General features: G+C 37.1%; 1 protein-coding gene and 2 pseudogenes across 2 annotated transcripts in view; all 3 read right to left on the reverse strand.

The window, feature by feature from the left end:
• LOC148955136 (uncharacterized) overlaps positions 1-20,487 on the reverse strand; it is a 431,876-nt gene that overhangs the window by 239,926 nt on the left and 171,463 nt on the right. For both annotated transcript variants that reach the window (XM_089100529.1, XM_089100520.1), the window contains one exon: positions 2,392-2,567. In XM_089100529.1, coding sequence (XP_088956655.1) covers positions 2,392-2,567 — 176 coding nt within the window. The remainder of the gene's footprint in view (positions 1-2,391; positions 2,568-20,487) is intronic.
• Positions 5,268-6,326, reverse strand: LOC148955137 (uncharacterized; annotated as a pseudogene).
• Positions 6,447-7,420, reverse strand: LOC148955138 (uncharacterized; annotated as a pseudogene).

Raw genomic sequence — 20,487 nt, forward strand, 5'->3', positions numbered from 1 at the left:
CCCTTTGTTTTAATAGTATTAGTGTCATGGTAGTAGCGGTAGTAGTAGGAGCAGTAGTAGCAGTAGTAGTATGCACATGTTGCCTTTTGGCCAGTCGAACATCCCTTCATTATGCCTTGGAAGTTTCAGCTATAGACGGTAAGCCGTTCCAAAGATATTGCTGATACGCCCTTTTGACAATTTGTATGCACATAGTACGTTTTGATTTAGTTCAACTTTCTCCACAATATTTTCTCAAATTTTCACTTCAATACCCTTGACCTTGGTAGTACTCGTTACATAAGCAGTAATTTTGGTGGTAGTAGTTATAGTAGTTGTGGTAGTAGTAGAAGTAATAGTAGAAGTATTGTGCAAATATTGCCTTTTTGATCAATTGAGCATCTACCTTACCATTTCCTGAGAGCTCTAAATTAATACCCTCAGTCATTCCTGAGTTGCACCCTTTTGAAAACCCGTCTGTAAATAATGTGTTTTGATTTAGTGCAAAACTCTCATCAGTATTTTCTGAAAGATTCACCTGAATGCCCTTCGTCTTTTTGGACCCTAGAGGTCAAACATGCCGACCTTTCTTAGTAGCAAATACTAGGCTATATGTACAAAGGGGCCAATTGCATAGCTTACAGCCCTTGCCCCGAGGGCTGTGGGGGGAGACAGGTAGCCCCAAAGACATAGTTACTGGACTGTTCAACTATTGTGAAGAAAATGACTATCCAAAAATTGGATTGGATGTGTTTGGGGAATTGATTGGCGTTGGAGGGGGGGGTGTCCTCCAATCACTTTTGATTTTTAAAAGAGCACTTAAAAAAGGAACTATAACTATCGATTTCCAATTAAAACATCCCTCTTCAAAGTCTATACGACCTAACCCTCCACAAACACCCTTCAATATGTTAACAATGGGCAAATTGCATACTTTACAACTCTTACCAAAGGAGCTGGGGGATTTATCAACCCCCTGAATTATAGTTATTTAAGTTTTGGATTTTTTTGAACAAAAAGACTATCACAAATTTAGGTCTGATGAATTCAGGGGGAAAAGGCTGAAGGGGGACTGGTTACCCTCCGAGCACTTTTGACTCTTAAAAGGATACTAGAACTTTCAATTTCCAATCGAATGAGCCCCCTCTGAAGTTTATACAACCACCTCTTCGATAAAAACATTATATGCTCCCGGGGAAAAACTTACAACTATTGCCCCCAGGCTCTGGGGGAGTTGTGTCAACCCTGTAAGCCTTGTTAGATGATCTTTGGACTATTTTGAACAAAATGGCTATCTCAAAGTTTCAATCGGATGCACTTGAGAAAAAGAGGACGATGAGGAGGAGTTAGATGCCCTCCGATCGCTTTTGATTCTTAAAAAGTAAATTAGAACTTTCACTTTCCAATCAAATGTGCCTCCTCTAAAGTTTATGTGACGACCTTTTCCATAAAAACCTTATATACACCCGGGACACAACTTACAACTCTTACTTCCCCGACATTTATACGACCACCCCTTTCGTAAGAACCTTATATGTTAATAATAGACAACTAGTACAACTTCTAGTCCTTGCCCTGATGGCTGTGAGGGTTTATCATCTCCAAATACATAATTACAGAATCTTTCAGCTATGTTGAACAAAATGACTATTTCAAAATTCTTATAGGATGTGTTTGGGGAAATGACGGGGATGGGGGGCTGGTTTCCATCCGATTACATTTGACTCACAAGAACAGATCTATAACTTTCAATTTCCAATCGATTGAGCCTCTTTCGAAGCCTCTACGACAGCCCCTTCTATACAAAGTAAAGATTATATTAAAAAGTATTGACTAAAACAGCATTGAAAGTAATAGATTATTATTAATATTCAAGCTTACGTAGAGTTGTTACGGTTCAAAATATAAAAAAAAGAGTCTCTTTATTTCCTTATTTGTTAAAAACCAAGAAGAATGGTTGTTTATGATAGGTAATATTACAGATGGCATGTTTCACATATTAATTGTTTTAGAGCAGAGTCGGAGAAGCAGGAGAAAAGTTGATTATAACCTATTTATAATGTAGTTCTTCATCAGAAGATATTTATTTGGCAAACTTTTTCTTGTTTGTTAAAAGGGCTAAGTGGGAAGGAAACTTTTGTTTTGAGTTTAATTTAAATGATGCACCCTGATTATGGGTGTTCATTTGTTCTATTTGTTTCCCTGCATTTCATTTAGAAATGACTATACAGTTACATGTGCAAAATTGAAAATATGTGAGTATGTAATAATGAGGTTTGACGTTAAAAAAATTAATAAATCATTACGGAGGTTAATGAGATGTTTATGCTTAGGGCGGCAGTATGGATCATTAACCAGGAATCACTTTCATACTAAATAAGCTCTTTAGCTTCCTCACTTTTCTTAACATACCGTTTGGGGATTTTTCCAGTAGCAATTTCCTGTGCCATCTCGGAGACAATCTGAAGTTTCATGTCTTTGTCCAGCTGCTCCGATGTCAGTCCATACAGTTTTGGATAATGGACAATAAGATCATAAACCAATTTTGCGTCACTATGGGCACCAGTGAAACGTGATTTACTATTTGTCTGGAAAAATTAAAATAAGCACAGTGTTAAGTTTGGTTCTAAGAGAAATACGTGTTCTTAATGCAGAACTAAATCATCCGTGCCGACTCTCGGACCAATTAAGGAATATAAAATAGAATACGGCAATCAGATCTTAAGGCAGTGTATCTGCATTTTTAAATTTACAGTCTGCAGCAGACAAGAACATATATCAATGCATTCAAAGAAGTTATAGTCATTTACTATTGCTTCGCTTGTGAGCTTGTGTTGTACTCGGGGTATTCTTTTCTGTTAGATACGTCAACAATCCATGTAGTGGGTAAATATCTGGCTGTCTGGACTAGCGGCCCATCATGATACGTATACTCACACCTTTCTACGAAGCTTTAACTATCTGTGACACCCTTTATTAAGGCAACGCACGTGCGCACGAAACCAGTGCCATCGCAACCAAAATATTTTTGGGGAGGGAGAAAGACTATGTATTTTACCGAAAGTCTGGTCATTCTTACTGACTGATTTGAGCGATATCACTTTTAAAATAGCTTTTTTTGCCGACTGGGGTTAATCTTCTTTCATTGATTTTAAGTCATGTATTTCCATTAGCTAGTCCCCAAAGACGTTACGACAACCGCCGGTTGTCGTAAAATTGTTTCTAATGGGAAAGACTATGTCAATAAAAGAACGGAAATTAATTTAAAAACTTTTCTTCACAAAATATGTTTTCAAAGAAAAGTAAAGAGCTACATTAAATAAAAATGAGCAGAAATAAAGTCAAATAATTTTTCAACTGTTTTAACTACCACCAATCATCATCAACAAACAAATGAAACCCAAAATGAACAGAAATTAAAACAAATAGCAGAGTCAATCTCGAAACAAGGAGAAACTAAGATGACTAGGATTGACACCGCCCATGCGTTATGGAGACCAGAACAAAATTTGCGCTTTACTGAAAACAAATACGTTTTAAATGTTTCCACTTTTTGACTTGAGTAAATCCAAAATTATTCAGACTTTAAGGAATAAATATCAGTATATGTATGTCACATACACTGAAAATATCAGTAACTGTCAATCCACATTCGTTTTTTTTTATATTTGTGGTAGTTTTACGCTTAGAAGATTATTTGAACTTACTTATGCTGATTTTTGGTTCAAGGTAGGATTTTCACAAACTTTATTTTATGAAAAAGTTTTTTAAATTAATCCCGGATATAAGCCATCTATTGTTCAAGGGGGAAAATCAAACTTCACGTCACAACTGTCCAATGTGCTTGTCTGCCTTTCATAGTGAAAGAACATTTGAATACCGCTTAAGCCACTGCAGATAACACGGCTATCGGTCTGTAGATATCCTTTCAGGTGAAAGAGCTATTTTAAAGTTTAAAGAGCTATGTTATTTTTGAGTCTTGATCGAGAGTTCATACTTTAAGGGGATGTGGTATGATTAAGACTTGCCCTATCTCGTCCATTATAAACGTTTTAGTTTGTGTGGTCGAACTATTTAGAATTATGTTGACGGCCTCGATATAACTTGTAGAACTTAGATAATAGATTTAAATAAACGAGAGAAAACTAAAAGCCGACAGCAAATTTCCCAGATATCTTAGAAAAAACATTTAATTTCTTTCAATTTGGGCTTGATATAGAGATATTCAGTTTTGATGAGACTTACATCATCAGGAATAAGAATTCTGTTTTTTCCATCAATCGGACCAAAATTGTCTAATTTAAGTACAGGAAAGGTCAGTCCCTAAAAATATTCTAGTCTACCTGATCAAAAAATAATGAAAATCCGTTCAAAGGAATTATCATTTGACTGATCTTGCCGCTTTGGGATTTTCTGCGTTGTCACCCGCCTTCATTAGCAGACTAGCCGAGAAAAGGTAACTATATTTCAGTGTCTTATTAAAGCAATTAGGTCAATGTTATGGCATAGTTAGACATTATATATATGTTTTCTTTTAAATTTTTTATTTTTTACTTAGTATTAAGCAAACTTCGGCAAGTGAAAGACAAGTTGATATTGTGCACTTTGTATAGCCTTATTAAACTTTCAGTTGCGACCCACGAGCATAAATTAGATTCGATTTATTGAACTCGAATGGAAACTATTGTTTGATTGTTACAATCATTTATATATGTTGAATCACTAAGTTGTTACTTAGTTAAATTCTAGGATAGTTGGTGCTAAATATAAGCAGAAAAAGGAACAGGAGAGGGCTCAACTTGAAGAGTAGTCAAGTCCACCGTGATGCTCTGAAGGAAAAATATATTTCCCAGGGAAGATCAGCCTTACCGAACCATTTGCGTATTGTCCCTGCGGCACCAATTCTAAGGAGTGAGAAACCAGCTGAAAATGCTGCATCTACTGAGAGTGATGGTTTCTTTGGACTGAAAATCATAACGAAGACCACACTGTTTTTCCATATCAAACAAACACAACTTAAAAACAATAGGGAAATTTTTTCCAAGATAGTGCAATTTAAATCGGTGAATATTTCCGCCCTATGTCCAAGGGCCGTCTTCAGCACAACATTAAAGAAAAAATATATATATAAACAAACTTAAATTAAAATACGAAGTTTAAAACTAAAAATGCTTTTAAAAAACCTTTAAAACAGCCCCAGTATCCTTACTTCAACAAAATTCAACCAGGACTGATAAATAAAATGATGAGAGAGCATGAATTCATTCAAACGAAATAAAATGAAATTATTAACTGCAAGATTTCAAAGCTAATCTTGCGTTTTTGGCAGCTAGTCTTAAAGGCCTTTTTGTAATGGGTCCAATACTATTGTCAATTGGTTTAGTAAAAAAATTTCTTAGATAATTTTTAATTAAATTCGAGTATAAAGAATTTAGTAAATATTCCTCCTAGTCCCCATTTAAAGAAGTATTATCATTTATTTTGAGTCTAATTTCGATTGATTCCCGAATCACCTGTTTTATCCCCAAATTACTAATAATGTGAGAATATTTTTCAAAAAGTATTGTGTGGCTGGGATTATCAAATATATGGCTAGCTAAAGCAGAATCAAAGGAGTTATTAGAACTATTAGCAATTAACGCTTTGTCTATGTCTTCTTTATGCTGGTGTATCCATTTTTCTAGATTCTGATGAGTTCTGCCAACGTAGTAATTGCCACAATCGCATGGTATTTGATAAACCCCTCTTTGGCGAGTAACTGGGGTTTTATTTTTACCGGAGTTTAAGGAATTTGTGATTTTAAAATTATTGGTGAAAACTAAATACAGATTGTTTTTTGTGCAAATATTCTTTATTTTTGTGGTGATTCTTGGGATGTACGGAAGATAGATTATATTAGACGGTTTTTCCGGAGCCTCACATTGTGAAATATCGTTGATTTTACGAAAATGTCTTTTTAGTCTATGGTTAACCGTATTATTGACAAAAGGAATGGGGTATCCGTTGCCAAAAAGAACATCTCTGGTAAAACTTATTTCTGCTTTTATGTATGAATCGGAGCAAATGTTCAGGGCACGGTCAATGAGAGAAGTTACAACTGCTCTTTTAACTTGTGGGGGGTGATTTGAATTAAAATGAAGATATCTATTGTTTTGTGTTGGTTCTCTATAGATATTGAAGTCAAAGTTATTAGTATTACGAATAATTAGCACATATGAAAAAGGTAGTTTATTTTCAAATTCAGTTTTTAGGGTAAACAGCAAATTTCTATCATAAGTATTAAGATGATCTAGGAAACCCCGAAGTTCAGTTTCCCCATAATTCCAAAGTGAAATTACGTCATCCATGTAATGACCCCAATAGACATGTTTTAAAAAATAAGAATTTAATGCCCAATTTTCAAGGTTATCGACATAAATATTAGCCAGTAGGCCGGATAGAGCTGCTCCCATTGGTAACCCGTTTATTTATTGATAAAAAGAATCAAGAAACTGAAAATACATTGAAAACTTATTACAGATTTTAACAAGATTAAATAAAACTTCACCATCAATCCCTGTCGCTGATTCTTCGATTAAGTGATAATTTTCTTATATTTTGGTTTTTAATAATTGCTCAGAAGTAGCCACATCTATATTCGTGTACATGGAAACAATACCAATACTGCTTATTATTGTGTTTTCTGAAATACTTGTGTTATTAAGTTTTTTAACCAAATCTGCTTAATTACTGATGTAGGAATTTTGTGAATACAGTAAAGGTTTAAAAGTTGTGCAAAGCTTTTTTCCCATATTGTAAGCGCGGGCTTTTGTACATGCTACGATAGGTCTTAAGGGAATACCTTGTTTATGCAGTTTTGGTAAGCCGCAAAATTTTGGACAGAAACTACCACTGGGGTAAAATTTGTTGTATAATTGTGGTGTGATTTTACCATTCTGTTTTAGCTGCTTTAATTCATTTATAATATTATTAGTAAATTGATCAGTAGCATCATGAGTGATCGGTTTATATGTACTTGTGTCTTTTAAAAGTGAAAAGATTTTGTTGTCATAGTCTGCCGTATCCATGACAACGAGTGAGTTGCTTTTGTCTGCTTTGGTTATTATAATAGATGGGTCTTTGCGGAGGTCAGATAATATTTTTAGGTCGTGCAAATTTTTCGTGTGAAAGTGGTAGGAGACTTAGACTTTTTTTGGCTATTATAAAGGTTATTTATGAGACAAGACCTAACTTCATCAGGGTTTGAAACAGATGGGTAGTATTTATGCAAAGCGGACTCTAAAGAGGAGACTATATCCGCCACGGGAACCTGTTTCGGCAGAAAAGAGAATTTTGGACCTTTTTCTAGTGTTTTGATTTCCTGGGTTTTAAATGTTCTAGAAGAGAGGTTAATCATAGGGGCTCCAGGAGTGAATCTTGGAGAATAAATAGGGTTTCTCATTGAAGATTCCTCTCTCAATTTTTCCAATTTTGTATAAAGTCGTTCCTTTGACAAGCGAAAATCATGGCGAAACAAATTCCTTTCTAATCTAACAACTTGAGAAAAATCAACAGTGGACAAGTTTTCAAACAAAAAATTTTCGAGAGATTTTCTTTCTTAGGAAATGATATGTCTTTTTTGCTTTTTGTCCTTAATAATATGGACTAAGGTTTTAATTGTAGTGTCTGGGTTTATTTTGAAGGTCTTTTAAATGCGTTTTCTAAAAGTTATTTCAGTTTTAAACCTTTCATTTCGCGACAAGCTGGTTTATATATATATTTTTTCTTCAATGTTGCTGGGAGGCCAGCTCTCGTGCACAGGTCTAAAAGTTTCAACATTTTCGATCCCGCTCTATTGAACGATAATTCCCTATTGTTTTTAAGTTGTATCTGTTTGATATGGAAAGGCAGTGTGGTCTTCGTCAATATTTGCGTCTAGCTTATTGGGAGCAGTTGACCTATGATATTTTTTATTTTATTAGTTTAGGTAATAAACATGCAAATATTATTAATCAACAAAATTTTTTAGAATCCTGCAGAAACGAAAATCTTATTCCAAAGTCTTTAAGATATAAACTACATCTAAATACCCGGAAAGAAGGGCAATTTGCTCATACACTACAATTAAAAACCTTAGTCCATATTATTAAGGACAAAAAGCAAAAAAGACATATCATTTCCGCAGAAAGAAAATCTCTCGAAAATTTTATTCTTGAAAACATGTCCACTGTTGATTTTTCCCAAGTTGTTATATTAGAAAGGAAATTGTTTTGCCATGATTTTCGCTTGTCAAAGAAACGCTTTTATACAATATTAAAAAGATTCAGAGCCGAATTGCCGAGAGAAACCGTATTTTTTCTCCAAGAGTCATTCCTGGACTCGCTATTGTTAACCTCTCTTCTAGAACATTTGAAACCCAGGAAATCGAAACACTGGAAAAAGGTCCAAAATTCTCTTTTCTGCCGAAACAAGCTCCCGTGGTGGATATAGTTTCCTCTTTAGAGTCCGCTTTGCATAAATACCTATCGTAGCATGTACTAAAGCCCCCGCTTCCAATACTGGAAAATGGCTTTGCACAGCTTTCAAACCTTTACAGTATTCACAAAATTCCTACATCAGTAATTCGGCAGATTTGGTTAAAAAACTTAATAACACAAGTATTTCAGAAAACACAATAATTAGTAGTTTTGATATTGTTTCCATGTACACAAATACAGATGTGGCTACTTCTGAGCAATTATTAAAAAACAAAATAGAAGAAAATTATCACTTAATCGAAAACTCAGCGACAGAGATTGATGGTGAAGTTTTATTTAATCTTGTTAAAATCTGTAATAAGTTTTCAATGTATTTTCAGTTTCGTGATTCTTTTTATCAACAAATAAACGGGTTACCAATGGGAGCAGCTCTATCCGGCCTACTGGCTAATATTTATGTCGAGAACCTTGAAAATTGGGCATTAAATTCTTTTTTTTAAAACATGTCTATTGGGGTCGTTACATGGATGACGTAATTTCACTTTTGAATTATGGGGAAACTGAACTTCGGGGTTTCCTAGATCATATTAATACTTATGATAGAAATTTGCAGTTTACCCTAGAAATTGAATTTGAAAATAAACTACCATTTTTAGATGTGCTAATTATCCGTAATACTAATAATTTTGACTTCACTATCTATAGAAAACCAACATAAAACAATAGATATCTTCATTTTAATTCAAATCCCCCCCACAAGTTAAAAGAGCAGTTGTAACTTCTCTCATTGACCGTGCCCTGAACATTTGCTCCGATTCATACATAAAAGCAGAAATAAATTTTATCAGAGATATTCTTTCCGTACATCCCAAGAATCACCACAAAAATAAAGAATATTTGCACAAAAAACAATCTGTATTTAGTTTTCACCAATAATTTTAAAATCACAAATTCCTTAAACTCCGGTAAAAATAAAACCCCAGTTACTCGCCAAAGAGGGGTTTATCAAATACCATGCGATTGTGGCAATTACTACGTTGGCAGAACTCATCAGAATCTAGAAAAACGGAAACACCAGCATAAAGAAGAAATAGACAAAGTGCTAATTGCAAATAATTCTAATAACTCCCTTTGATTCTGCTTTAGCTAGTCATATATTTGATAATCCCAGCCACACAATACTTTTTGAAAAATATTCTCACATTATTAGTAATTTGGGGATAAAACAGGTGGTCCGGGAATCAATCGAAATTAGGCTCAAAATAAATAAAAATATTTCCTTAAATAGGGACTTAGGAGAATATTCACTGATTTCTTTATACTCAAATTTAATTAAAAATGATCTAACAAAATAATTTATTAAACCAACTGACAATAGTATTGAACCCGTTACAAAAAGGCCTTTAAGACTAGCTGCTAAAAAAGCAAGATTAGCTTTGAAAACTTGCAGTTAATAATTTCATTTTATTTCGTTTGAGTGAATTCATCCTCTCTCATCATTTTATTTATCAGTCCTGGTTGAATTTCGTTGAAGTAAGGATACTGGGGCTGTTTTAAAGGTGGTTTTTTAAAAGCGTTTTTTAAAAGTATTTTTAGTTTTAAACTTCGTATTTTAATGTAAGTTTGTTTATATATATATTTTTTCTTTAATGTTGTGCTGAAGACGGCCCTTGGACATAGGGCCGAAATATTCACCGATTTAAATTGCACTGTCTTGGAAAAAATTTCCCTATTGTTTTTAAGTTGTGTTTGTTTGAAAATCATAACAACAGGGACAAATCTGGATTGCGAGGAGCTGAGGCGTTCCCAGTGGCTTGTGGATATTCTATTTCTCTTCAAGAATTAAGAGACAAAGGTCATCTGGCACATGTAGGTTTATAGTCGTTCGGGGTTCACGACGTGCCAAAAAAGGGTGTTGAATAAGGAGTTTTGTAGGATTAGATAAAACTCAAACTCCTATTTGTCTGTGCTCATTATATTCTAATTCACAATTGAAAAATAGGTAACTAAACGCAAAACATTGATTTGTCAGAATTTGGATCGGTATGAAGTCTTTATTTCCCCTCCCCCCCCCCAAAAAAAGTAAGGTGGACATAGTATCTTGGCAATACCTTCGCGGGATACATTTCTGGTTCTCACACAAGAAGTGTTATTTTGTTTCTTAACCGAGCCCCCAGCCCTCCTGTATTCGTCCCCTCGTCTTCTGGACACAAGGTCTACGAACTTAGTCATGGAGGTAGGGCTCGAAATGGTAAATGAAAAAGAAAATTATTTGTTTGGGGTTGGATGACTTCTTGTGAAAACGGAAAGGTGGGGCGAGAAATGGCAAAAAGAGCGGGGGAAAAAATTGGATCCGATGGAGTTGTAGAAACTTGCGTAATCGTTGATGGCAGTTGGTGCACTAGGAGCTATGGCAACAGATACAGCGCATTATCGGGTTGTGGTGTTGTCATAGGACAAAAATTCATTCTTTAATGTACACAAAATTCGTCGCCGACGGAGATTCCAACAGTTTTTCAGAGATTTTAACAAAAGTTGACTACGGCAGGCTCGTAGAAAAGATAGAATTCGCTAATCATGCGTGCAAGTGTCTGAAGACCAGGTTGTACCGGAAGAGAACAGAAAGCCTATGCAGAAAATCGTTAGCCCCTTTATCCATAAAAAAGATGTGCGACTTTGCAAGAAACACGGATGCTTCCGTCACGAAAGAGGGGAAGACAGCTGGCGAGTTAATCAAGATGCTCAAAGCTATACCGCTTCATTTTTATCGTGGTGACCACAGAGATTGTCCAAAGCACTGCAAAAATGCTGGAGCTCTCCTGGAATTGTCAGCTGATGAAACTCCTAGTAACATGTTCCTGAGTCATATTTATAGTGCGTTTGACACACTTATAAGAAGGGCTCGGCTGCTGATAGGCAACACTACCACTAACTTGGCCGAATACTTTATGAGTATTGTAGCTCGTCTCATCGGAGGAAAAAATCTTATGTTCAGCAAGGCTGCAAGATACAATACACGAGTTAATGCAGATGGTATCAAATATACAAAAAAGCATTTTGCAGCATCTGAGACTTTCCGTTCTGGTGTCGGGTCCACCCCGAGTAAGCAGATGGAGAGACTGGCAGCGCAACGAATAAAGATGTCCTTGCACAATAAGAAAAGCGCTGCCAAAAAACGTCTTTTTGGACGTTCTCCATTCAACAAATCTAGTCATGCGAAGCTTGATCAAAACTACGGGCCAAACGCAAGTGCTCCCAACCTGAGTCCTTCTGACCTTGCTATCGTAAAGGCTGATCTGTTGCAGCGGCTTCAGCTTACAGATATCGATATTCTTTGCCTAGAAGAAAGGACCAAATTACAAAGATATTGCCTGGACCATAGCTGGCAGGAAGCTAGAAAAAATCATCTTACAGCTTCTGTATCAGGATTAGTTTGCAAAAGACGCGTAAGAGCAGTAGCTCCACTAGTAAAACAGCTACTATATGGCCCTGATCACCAAACCAAAGCTATGGAATACGGGCATGTACATGAGCCTATGGCTGTGGCTGCTTTTGAGAAAAAAACAAATTACAAAGTTACTCCTGCTGGACAGTTTGTTTATAAAACTGAGGGGTTTCTTGCTGCCAGCCCAGATGGCATTGTTGCTCTTCCTGGAGGAAGAAGAGTGATTTTCGAAGTAAAATGTCCCCTCACTGCTAAGGATGTTTCAAATGGCAAACTGGCTTAAGAGAAATAAATATGTTTTCCTTGACAATAAAAATAGAGTCCATTTAAAGAGGAACCATAATTATTTTTATCAAGTTCAGATACAGCTGGAATGTTGCGACCTTGATCTGGGATTTTTCGTTGTGTACGTCGGCAAAGGAGATATACACATCGAAAAGATCAACCACGACAAAAATGTTTGTAAACAGAAAATCTTTCAAAATCTAAATAAATTGTATATGGAAGAATTGTTTCCAGACATTGTTGAAGGAAGAGTGCCACTCACGATAGATATCCACGAGCCATTTATAGGCCCGTCGACGGAGAAATAAAGCTCTCACAAATTCAAATTAGGATATCTAGGGTAGTTTCTAGCTGAGTTTATATATATATATATATATATATATATATATATATATATATATATATATATATATATATATATATATATATATATATATATATATATATATATATATATATATGCATGTAATTACCCTATATTGTACCCAAATGAACATTTCTTGGCGGTCCTTGTCATCAAAATTCAGGTTAGGCTAGGACCCCGTTAGGCTTTCCATCAGGGGCGTAATTTTGTCAAAATACTGGGGGGGGGGGGGCAAAGTTGGAACCAATTTTCCCAAACCAAATGAAAATGACAGTAAAAACTAAAAAATAATCTGTTTGGTATCATAAAGGCATTATTTAGTAATTTAAAAGTATTATAAAGGTACTAGTACTATATGAAGTTAACTCATAGTACTATAAAGGTAAATATGTACTAACAAACTGATCTGTTTCTGTTGATGCTTGAATTATGCAGGTTTATCTTAGTTTTGACAAGATTTTTGAAGAAACTAAATTTCAGCTGGGGGGGGGGCAAACTGCGGTCTGGAGGGAGGCAGACCAAGGTCTGGCAGGGGCTGTTGCCCCCCTGCCCTGTAGCAAACTGAGCTTGGATTATTCAGTTATCTGATTTCCCTTCAGACTTTTTTTGAAAAAATAGTTTTAGAATTAGAACTTGGATTATTTGAAAGATACTTATTTCTGTATAATTTCACTTGGTATGTATGAATTAACACCCTCATTTAGAAAGAAATTGATTTTGGACTTATTAAATTCAGGGTTAGGTTGAAGATCCCACCTCCAATCGTGCTGTCTCCCGTTTAAACAGGCTAAAAAAAATCTCTACCGTTGGTGCCATTATGTCGAAACCTATGAAATACGTATGCCCGTAGTGTAGACTACGCGCCACTGGCGGCACGGTTCAGTGCAGTTGGTGCCAACAGTGGCTACATACCAAGTACTCAGGAATAACAATTGAGGAGAGAAAACAATATGGTGAGTGGTACTGTTTAAACTGCCAGTCCTCCCTTCCTCTGAATGATGCTTCTGAATCATAGATAACACCCCGCTTACTATCTCCTGGTTCTAAAGTACCACGGAGCACCCCCAAGTCTGCCCTAAAAGTAACTACCCCAAAGACAATTTAAAAAAATCAAGCTTCCTAAGCCCTTCCTTGTGCTACCAAGTAATTGAGTGACTCTCACCGCAAAGATAATCCAACTTAAATCTGACGCAAAAAAAAAAACAGTGAAGCAATTATTTTCTCATTAAACCAACAAATATCAGTGTTTATTATCTCTAGCGATGACATGTGATAAATCCAAATATTTACCGCCAGTACTGACCCTCTTTTAAACACTCGCCCTGAGGACGTTTCTGAAACTGAGCCAAAATTTCTCGCGAGTTTCCCGCCCCTGTATTCCCCGTTTTACCCCCCCCCCCCATATGGCAAGAAAGATTCCCACCTCATCCCCTCCTCCAGAAACTATCTAGAAACTGTTGATTAGAGCAGGTACGGTGCTTTGCTTGCACTGGTGGATCTTGTGGTCGTGATCTGGGAGACCCACTTCACTCTTCTTCTTTTCAAATTTTCTCAATTTGCCAAAAGCCTAATAACACCGGCCTCACCAAGAGGACACAGATTAAAGAATACCCTTCATCTGAATTTTCACTACCAAAGTTTTTCTACGCTAACGCAGAAAGTCTCAACCCAGATAAGGTACTTGAAATAGAAACCCTAGCACGCATCCTTAATTCAGCTGTACTGGTAGTAACAGAAGTACACCGCAGAAACATCGATCTTCTGAATATCAATGGTTTTAATAAATATTATAAGCTTAGACCAGATGATCATTCCTTGGAAAAAGAAGCTGTCACGTTAGAATCTATGCTTATGAAAAGTTAGCTACAAGTGTTATTGATGTTCCATGTCTTGAATCTCATGACGAAAAAATGTGGCTAAGAATCCAACCTAAAAGACTTCCATGGAGAATCAATGGTTTGACTGTGTGTGCTTTCTATTACTTGCCTGGCCAGCCCTACGAACAGAAGAAAAGATTTGTTGAGAAGCTCCACTTGAGTGCCGACTACGTTTCAGGTAAGTTGCCCGGATGTGCGATGTTTGTTGTCGGTGATGGTATTGAGCTGAAACTATAAAACTTTTACAGGGCGTTTGAGTTAAGTAATATTGTATATTTTTCACCTACAAAAGCAGGAGCATCACTTGACATAATCGCTAAATATTACAAAAGTCCCACGACAGTATGCCCCTGGGTGGCAGTTACCATTTCTCACTTGAGCTAAATCCGTTGAACAGTGCAAAAATAACGTACACAACGACAGAGACAACCAGCCGACCAATCACTGATACCGGTTTGTTCGAGTTTGGGAACTGGATAACTCAAGAAAGTTGGATAGATGTATCGAATACCAATTCCGCCGATCCAAAAGCAGAAATTCTTCAAAATACTCTACTAGAAAAATTTCGCAGTTACTTCCCCGAGAGAAAAACCAAGTCCTTCTCCGCTGACCGTTTGTACATTTCGAAGGATGTTAAAAGCTGATAGCTGAGAAACGAAGATTGTTCAAAGAAGGGAAACGCCAGCGAGCTATTCTTTTGAAGAACAAAATTCGCAAACTGACACACCAGGTGGCAAAAGACTACTATCAAGGTAAACTAAATAATTTGTTCCAATCCAAACCCCAACAGTGGCATAAAAAAGTTAAAAAACACGCAGGAAAAGAAACTAAATGTGTCGATTTCTACTTGGATGATACAGATACCGAATTGGCCAACCAACTTAACGCTCACCGGACTAGTATTGTACAAACCCTACCTCCCTTGCGCCCTGATGAGATACGACATCCACCTCCAGACTATCAGGACTTCCCAACAATAACAGCCGAAATGGTGACCAAAACGCTTAGAATGTTAAAATGAACAAGTGTCACACCAATTGATATCCTAATCCAAATTATAAAGCATTCCCAGACGAACTTAGTCAACCAAATTTATTTAACCACATCACCATTTCTGGCAACTTCCCGTCTTTATGGAAGAAATGATATGTGACACCGATACCTAAAAAAGACGCATCTAATCACTTCACTGGAGTTCGGCCGATCACTCTTACACTGGAATTTAGCAAAGTCAATGGGCAATTCCTCTCATCCTGGCTTAACGAAAAAACATCAGCATGCTGGGCCCAAAGCAATTTGGTAGGCTTCCCAAGACCTCAACAGCTCACTACTTGGTAAGCCTCCTGGACAAAATCTTCAAGAACCTAGAGAACCCCGGCTACTGGATAAACCTCATACCAATAGATCTAAAAATAGCTTTCGACCTGATCAACCACAGTAAACTCATCAAAAAGTTACTTACTAGGTATAGTATCACCCCTGCTTTAGTTCAAGTCATTGCCAGCTTTCTCTCGGATCGAAAGCCAAGCAATAAATACAAGACCGTGTAATCAGCCGAAGTCTAAATCTACTGTGGAGTGCCACAAGGAACAATCCTTGGTCCTCTTTTGTTCTTGTCATGGTCAACGAGCTGGCAGAGTCCAATGCAGAAAGATGGAAGTACGTAGATGATCTATCATTAACTGAAATTCGCCACAAGGACTTCCAAAGCAACGCGCATGGAATCATCGAGGACATTAAGAATCAGGCTCCCAGTAACGACATGGTAGTTAATATAGAAAAATCCGTTGTACTTCCAATTTCTTTCTTGAGGCCCGAACCAACCTATTATCCCCCGCTACATCAACAGCAGATTGTGACCGTAATTAAGCTAATAGGCGTCCATATTTCGTCAGATATGAAGTGGGACAAAGAAGTAGGAAGCAGAGTTAAACGTGGAAATATGAGTATCTCTCCTATGAAAATGCCATCTCGTTATGGTGTTCCTGTTGAGCATCTTCTGAGGTTCTATCTTTCTTTCATTAGACCCATCTTAGAATATTGTTGTCAAGTACGGCATTTCTCCCTTACCCATAACCAGTCGGAGACACTGGAGTGAGTTCAGTACCGTGCCCTGCTTGTGGCGTCTAAATCTCCTAAAGTCCCCTATGTATCGCTTCTCCAAGAATTTAAACTTGTTACCCTTGAAAAAAGAAGAAAACAACTTAGTCTCAAGTTGGAAAACGGTATCTTGACAAATCCCACCCTCCGTGATATACTTCCTTTAGATTTTTCCCCATGTAGAAAAAGTTTGCAAAGGTCTGTTACTGAACCTATAACAAAAATGCAACCAGTATTACGACCCATGCAAAATATAAAAAAAGTTTTGTGCCTGGGTTTATTCGCCTTTATATCTTAGATGCCTAATTTTATATATAGATGTATGTTATTTTAATTGTTGTCTCTTTAACTTTGTCGGCCGTGTAAGCGTTGTGAAAATTGTATCTGTTTTGACCTTGTAACTGAATGTGAAAATTTCATTTTGTATATGTAGACGTTTTGAACTATTTGCTATTGTCTTGACGAAAAACAAACAAGAATCGGCCCGACCGTGCGTTTTGAAATAAAGGAGATCTTGATTTTTGATTTTGATTTGATAGCTCTGAATTGCGAGGAGAAACTAATCGATGTATGTGAACTATCGAATTTAAAACTAACCCAAAAAGCATGAGGTAATTGCTGTTTTCTATGCCCATGTGCAAAGGGAATCAGCTAATACCACTGAATTGGCGGAGTTAAAATGGGGGAGGGGTGGCCAGGTTTAACAGACTGGGCATGTAAGTGTAAAATCATAAATGAGGAAGACGTCATGAGAGATCACGATTTTCCGATTAAACCTAATTCATCAGGCTAGAATTTCAGGAGACGGTTCAAGGGTGCCGGAAGAAAATTTTCCAGGGGGCCAGACACCGAAATAGCAGTGGTGGTCGGGTGACAGTTTAGGGGGTGTAGGGCACAAAATTACAACTTTACCCCAAAGAGGACGAATTTACCATCAATTAAAACCCTGAGAAGCTAATTGATTTAAAAGTATCAACAACTCTATTTTAGGCTTCCCAGTTGCAAAAAGAGTAATGCCACACGGTGGCAGTACTGGATTCAACCAAGTTAATTCACTTTATTAGTAATAACATTAGGATACACCTGGTGATCCGTAATTGCATATCAGTTATAATGAGGGGGAGGGGGTGAGTCATCGTTTAGGTGGGGGTAAGGAAGACTCCTACAAAAGTACATTTTAATGGACAAACGGCTTACTCTTCATGGGGCTTCAGATAAATGTTGAAAGAGGTAGGGGGGGGGGGTAGGAATTAATTTAAATATTTCTCCATACAGATAATATGTCATATTCTCATATTTACCATCACAAAGGTGGAAAAGGCAAGGCAGGTCATTATCAGCCCCGCCTTGAAATTTCTTTGGGGTGGCAAATACTGCTAGAAACTTAGTCTTCAGCAATTTTAAATGGGAATATTTTTCTTTTTCTATTTATATGAAGTACTTCAATATATCTAAGAAAAAATATATGTATTGTTTTTATCGATAAGAAAATCCTATTATAGAGGCTGTGATGGCTTCAGTTATGTAGAAGATCCAAAGTCTCACAGAATGTCCATCCATACAAACAATAATACTCCTTGTCATCCAACCGAAATTGTTTAGACTTTTTGAATTATTTAATATTGTCTTGACAAAAAAACACAGATTTGGTTGGCCCAAGCGTTTTGAAATAAAGGAGATTTTGATTTTGATTTGATAACTCTGAATTGCGAGGCGAAACTAATCGATGTATGTGACCTATCGAATTTAAAACTAACCAAAAAGCATGAGGCAATTACTGTTTTCTATGCCCATGTGCAAAGGGAATCAGCTAATACCATTCAATTGGCGGCGTTAAAATGGGGGAGGGGTGGCCAGGTTTAACAGGCTGGGCATGTGAAATGTGAATGTAAAATCATAAATGAGGACGACGCCATGAGAGATCACGATTTTCTGATTAACCACAATTCATCAGGCTACAATTTCAGGAGACGGGTCAAGGGCGCCGGCAGAAAATTTTCCAGGGGGGGGGGGTCAGACACCAAAATAGCAGTAGTGGTTGGGTGGAAGTTCAGGTGGCGTAGGGTACCACACTACAACTTTACCCCGAAGAGGACGAATTTACAATCAGTTAAAATCCTGAGAAGGTAATTAATTTAAAAGTATCATTAACTATATTTTAGGCTTCCCAGTTGCAAAAAGAGTAATGCCACATGGTGGCAGTACTGGATTCAACCAAGTTGATTCGCTTTATTTGTAATGAAATTAGGCTATATTTGGTGATCCGTAATTGCATATCAGTTATAATGAGGGGGGAGTCATCGTTTGGGTGGGGGGAGGGGGTAAGGAAGATTCCTAAAAAAGTACATTTTAATGGACAAACTGCATACTCTTCATGAGGCTTCAGATAAATGTTGAAAGAGATAGGGGGGGGGGAGTAGAATTTAATTAAAATGTTTCTCTATACAGCTAATATGTTACATTTCCATATCTACCAGCTAAGAGGCGGAAAAGGCAAGCCAGGTCATAATAAGCCCCGCCATTAAATTTCTTTGGGGTGGCAAATACTGCTAGGAACTTAGTTTTCAGCAATTTTAAATGGGAATATTTTTTTCTCTAATTATATGAAGTACTTCAATATATTAAAAAATATATATGTAATGTATTTATCGATAAGAAAATCCTATTATAGAGGTTGTAATGGATTCGGTTATGTAGAAGATCAAAAGTCTCACAGAATGTCGATGTCCATCACAGAATGTCCAGGGCATAGCCTACAAAGACTGCCCCTGGGCTCTGGGGGGTTATGTCAACACCGGAGTTTTTGTTATCTGATGTTTGAACTATTTTTAAGAAAATGGCTATCAAAATTTTTATCGGGAGGGTTTGGGGGGGGACGGCGTGGAGGAGGGGAAGGGCTAGTTGCCCTTGAATCTTTTATGACTCCTAAAAGATAAACTAGAACTTTCAATTTCCAATGAAATGAGCCCTCTCTGAAGTTTATGCGAGCATTCCTTCCACAAGAACCATATATGCCCCTAAGGCATAACTTACAATGACTGCCCCGGGCCAAGGGAGGTTCTGTTGACACCAGAGTTTTTGTTACCTGACTTTTTAACTATTTTTAACAAAATTACTATCTCAAAATTTTTATCTACTACATTTGGGGAAAAGGGGCGTGGGGGGCTATTTACCCTCCGATCTCTTTTGACTCTTAAAAAGTGAACTACAACTTTCACTTTTCAATCAAATGAGCCATCTCTGAAGTTTATACGAGCATCCCTTTCATAAGAACCATATATGCCTCCAGGGCATAACTTAACAACGCCTACCCCTGGGTCCCGAGGGGGGCTTTGTCGCTGCTCTCCGATCCCTTTCTAGATTTTTCTAGAGCTAGAACTATCGAACTAGAACTTTCAATTTCCAATCAAATGAGCCCTCTCTGAAGTTAATACGAGCATCTCTTCAATAAGAACCTTATATGTCCCCAAGGTATAACTTACGACGCGTGCCCCCAAGCCCTGGGGGGGTTGCGTCAATACCGAAGTTTTTATTCCAAATTTTTAACAAACTGGCTATTTCAAAATTTTTATCTGATTAATTTGAAGAAAAAAGGGCGGGGGAGAGGGGGGGGGGTATATTCCCTCCGATCTCTTTTGACTCTGAAAAATTGAACTATAGCTTTTAGTTTCCAATCAACTGAGCCCTATCTGAAGTTTATACGACCATCCCCTCCGTAAGAACCATATTTGCGCCCAGGGAATAACTTACAATGCCTACCCCCGGGCCCTGGAGGGCTGTGTCGAGACTGGAGTTTTTTATATGATCATTTAACTATTTTAAAAAAATCACTATCTCAAAATTTTTATCGGATGTATTTGGGAAATAAAGGATGTAGAGGCGGGGGTGGGGTTGCCCTACGATCTTTTTTGACTCTTTAAATTGAACTACAACTTTCAATTTCCGATCATATGAGTCCTTTCTGAAGTTTATACGAGTATC

This window comes from Artemia sp. Qi Xiang Cuo, chromosome 2, assembly GCF_049724085.1.
Source record: "Artemia sp. Qi Xiang Cuo chromosome 2, ASM4972408v1, whole genome shotgun sequence".
NCBI classification, from domain to species: domain Eukaryota; kingdom Metazoa; phylum Arthropoda; class Branchiopoda; order Anostraca; family Artemiidae; genus Artemia; species Artemia sp. Qi Xiang Cuo.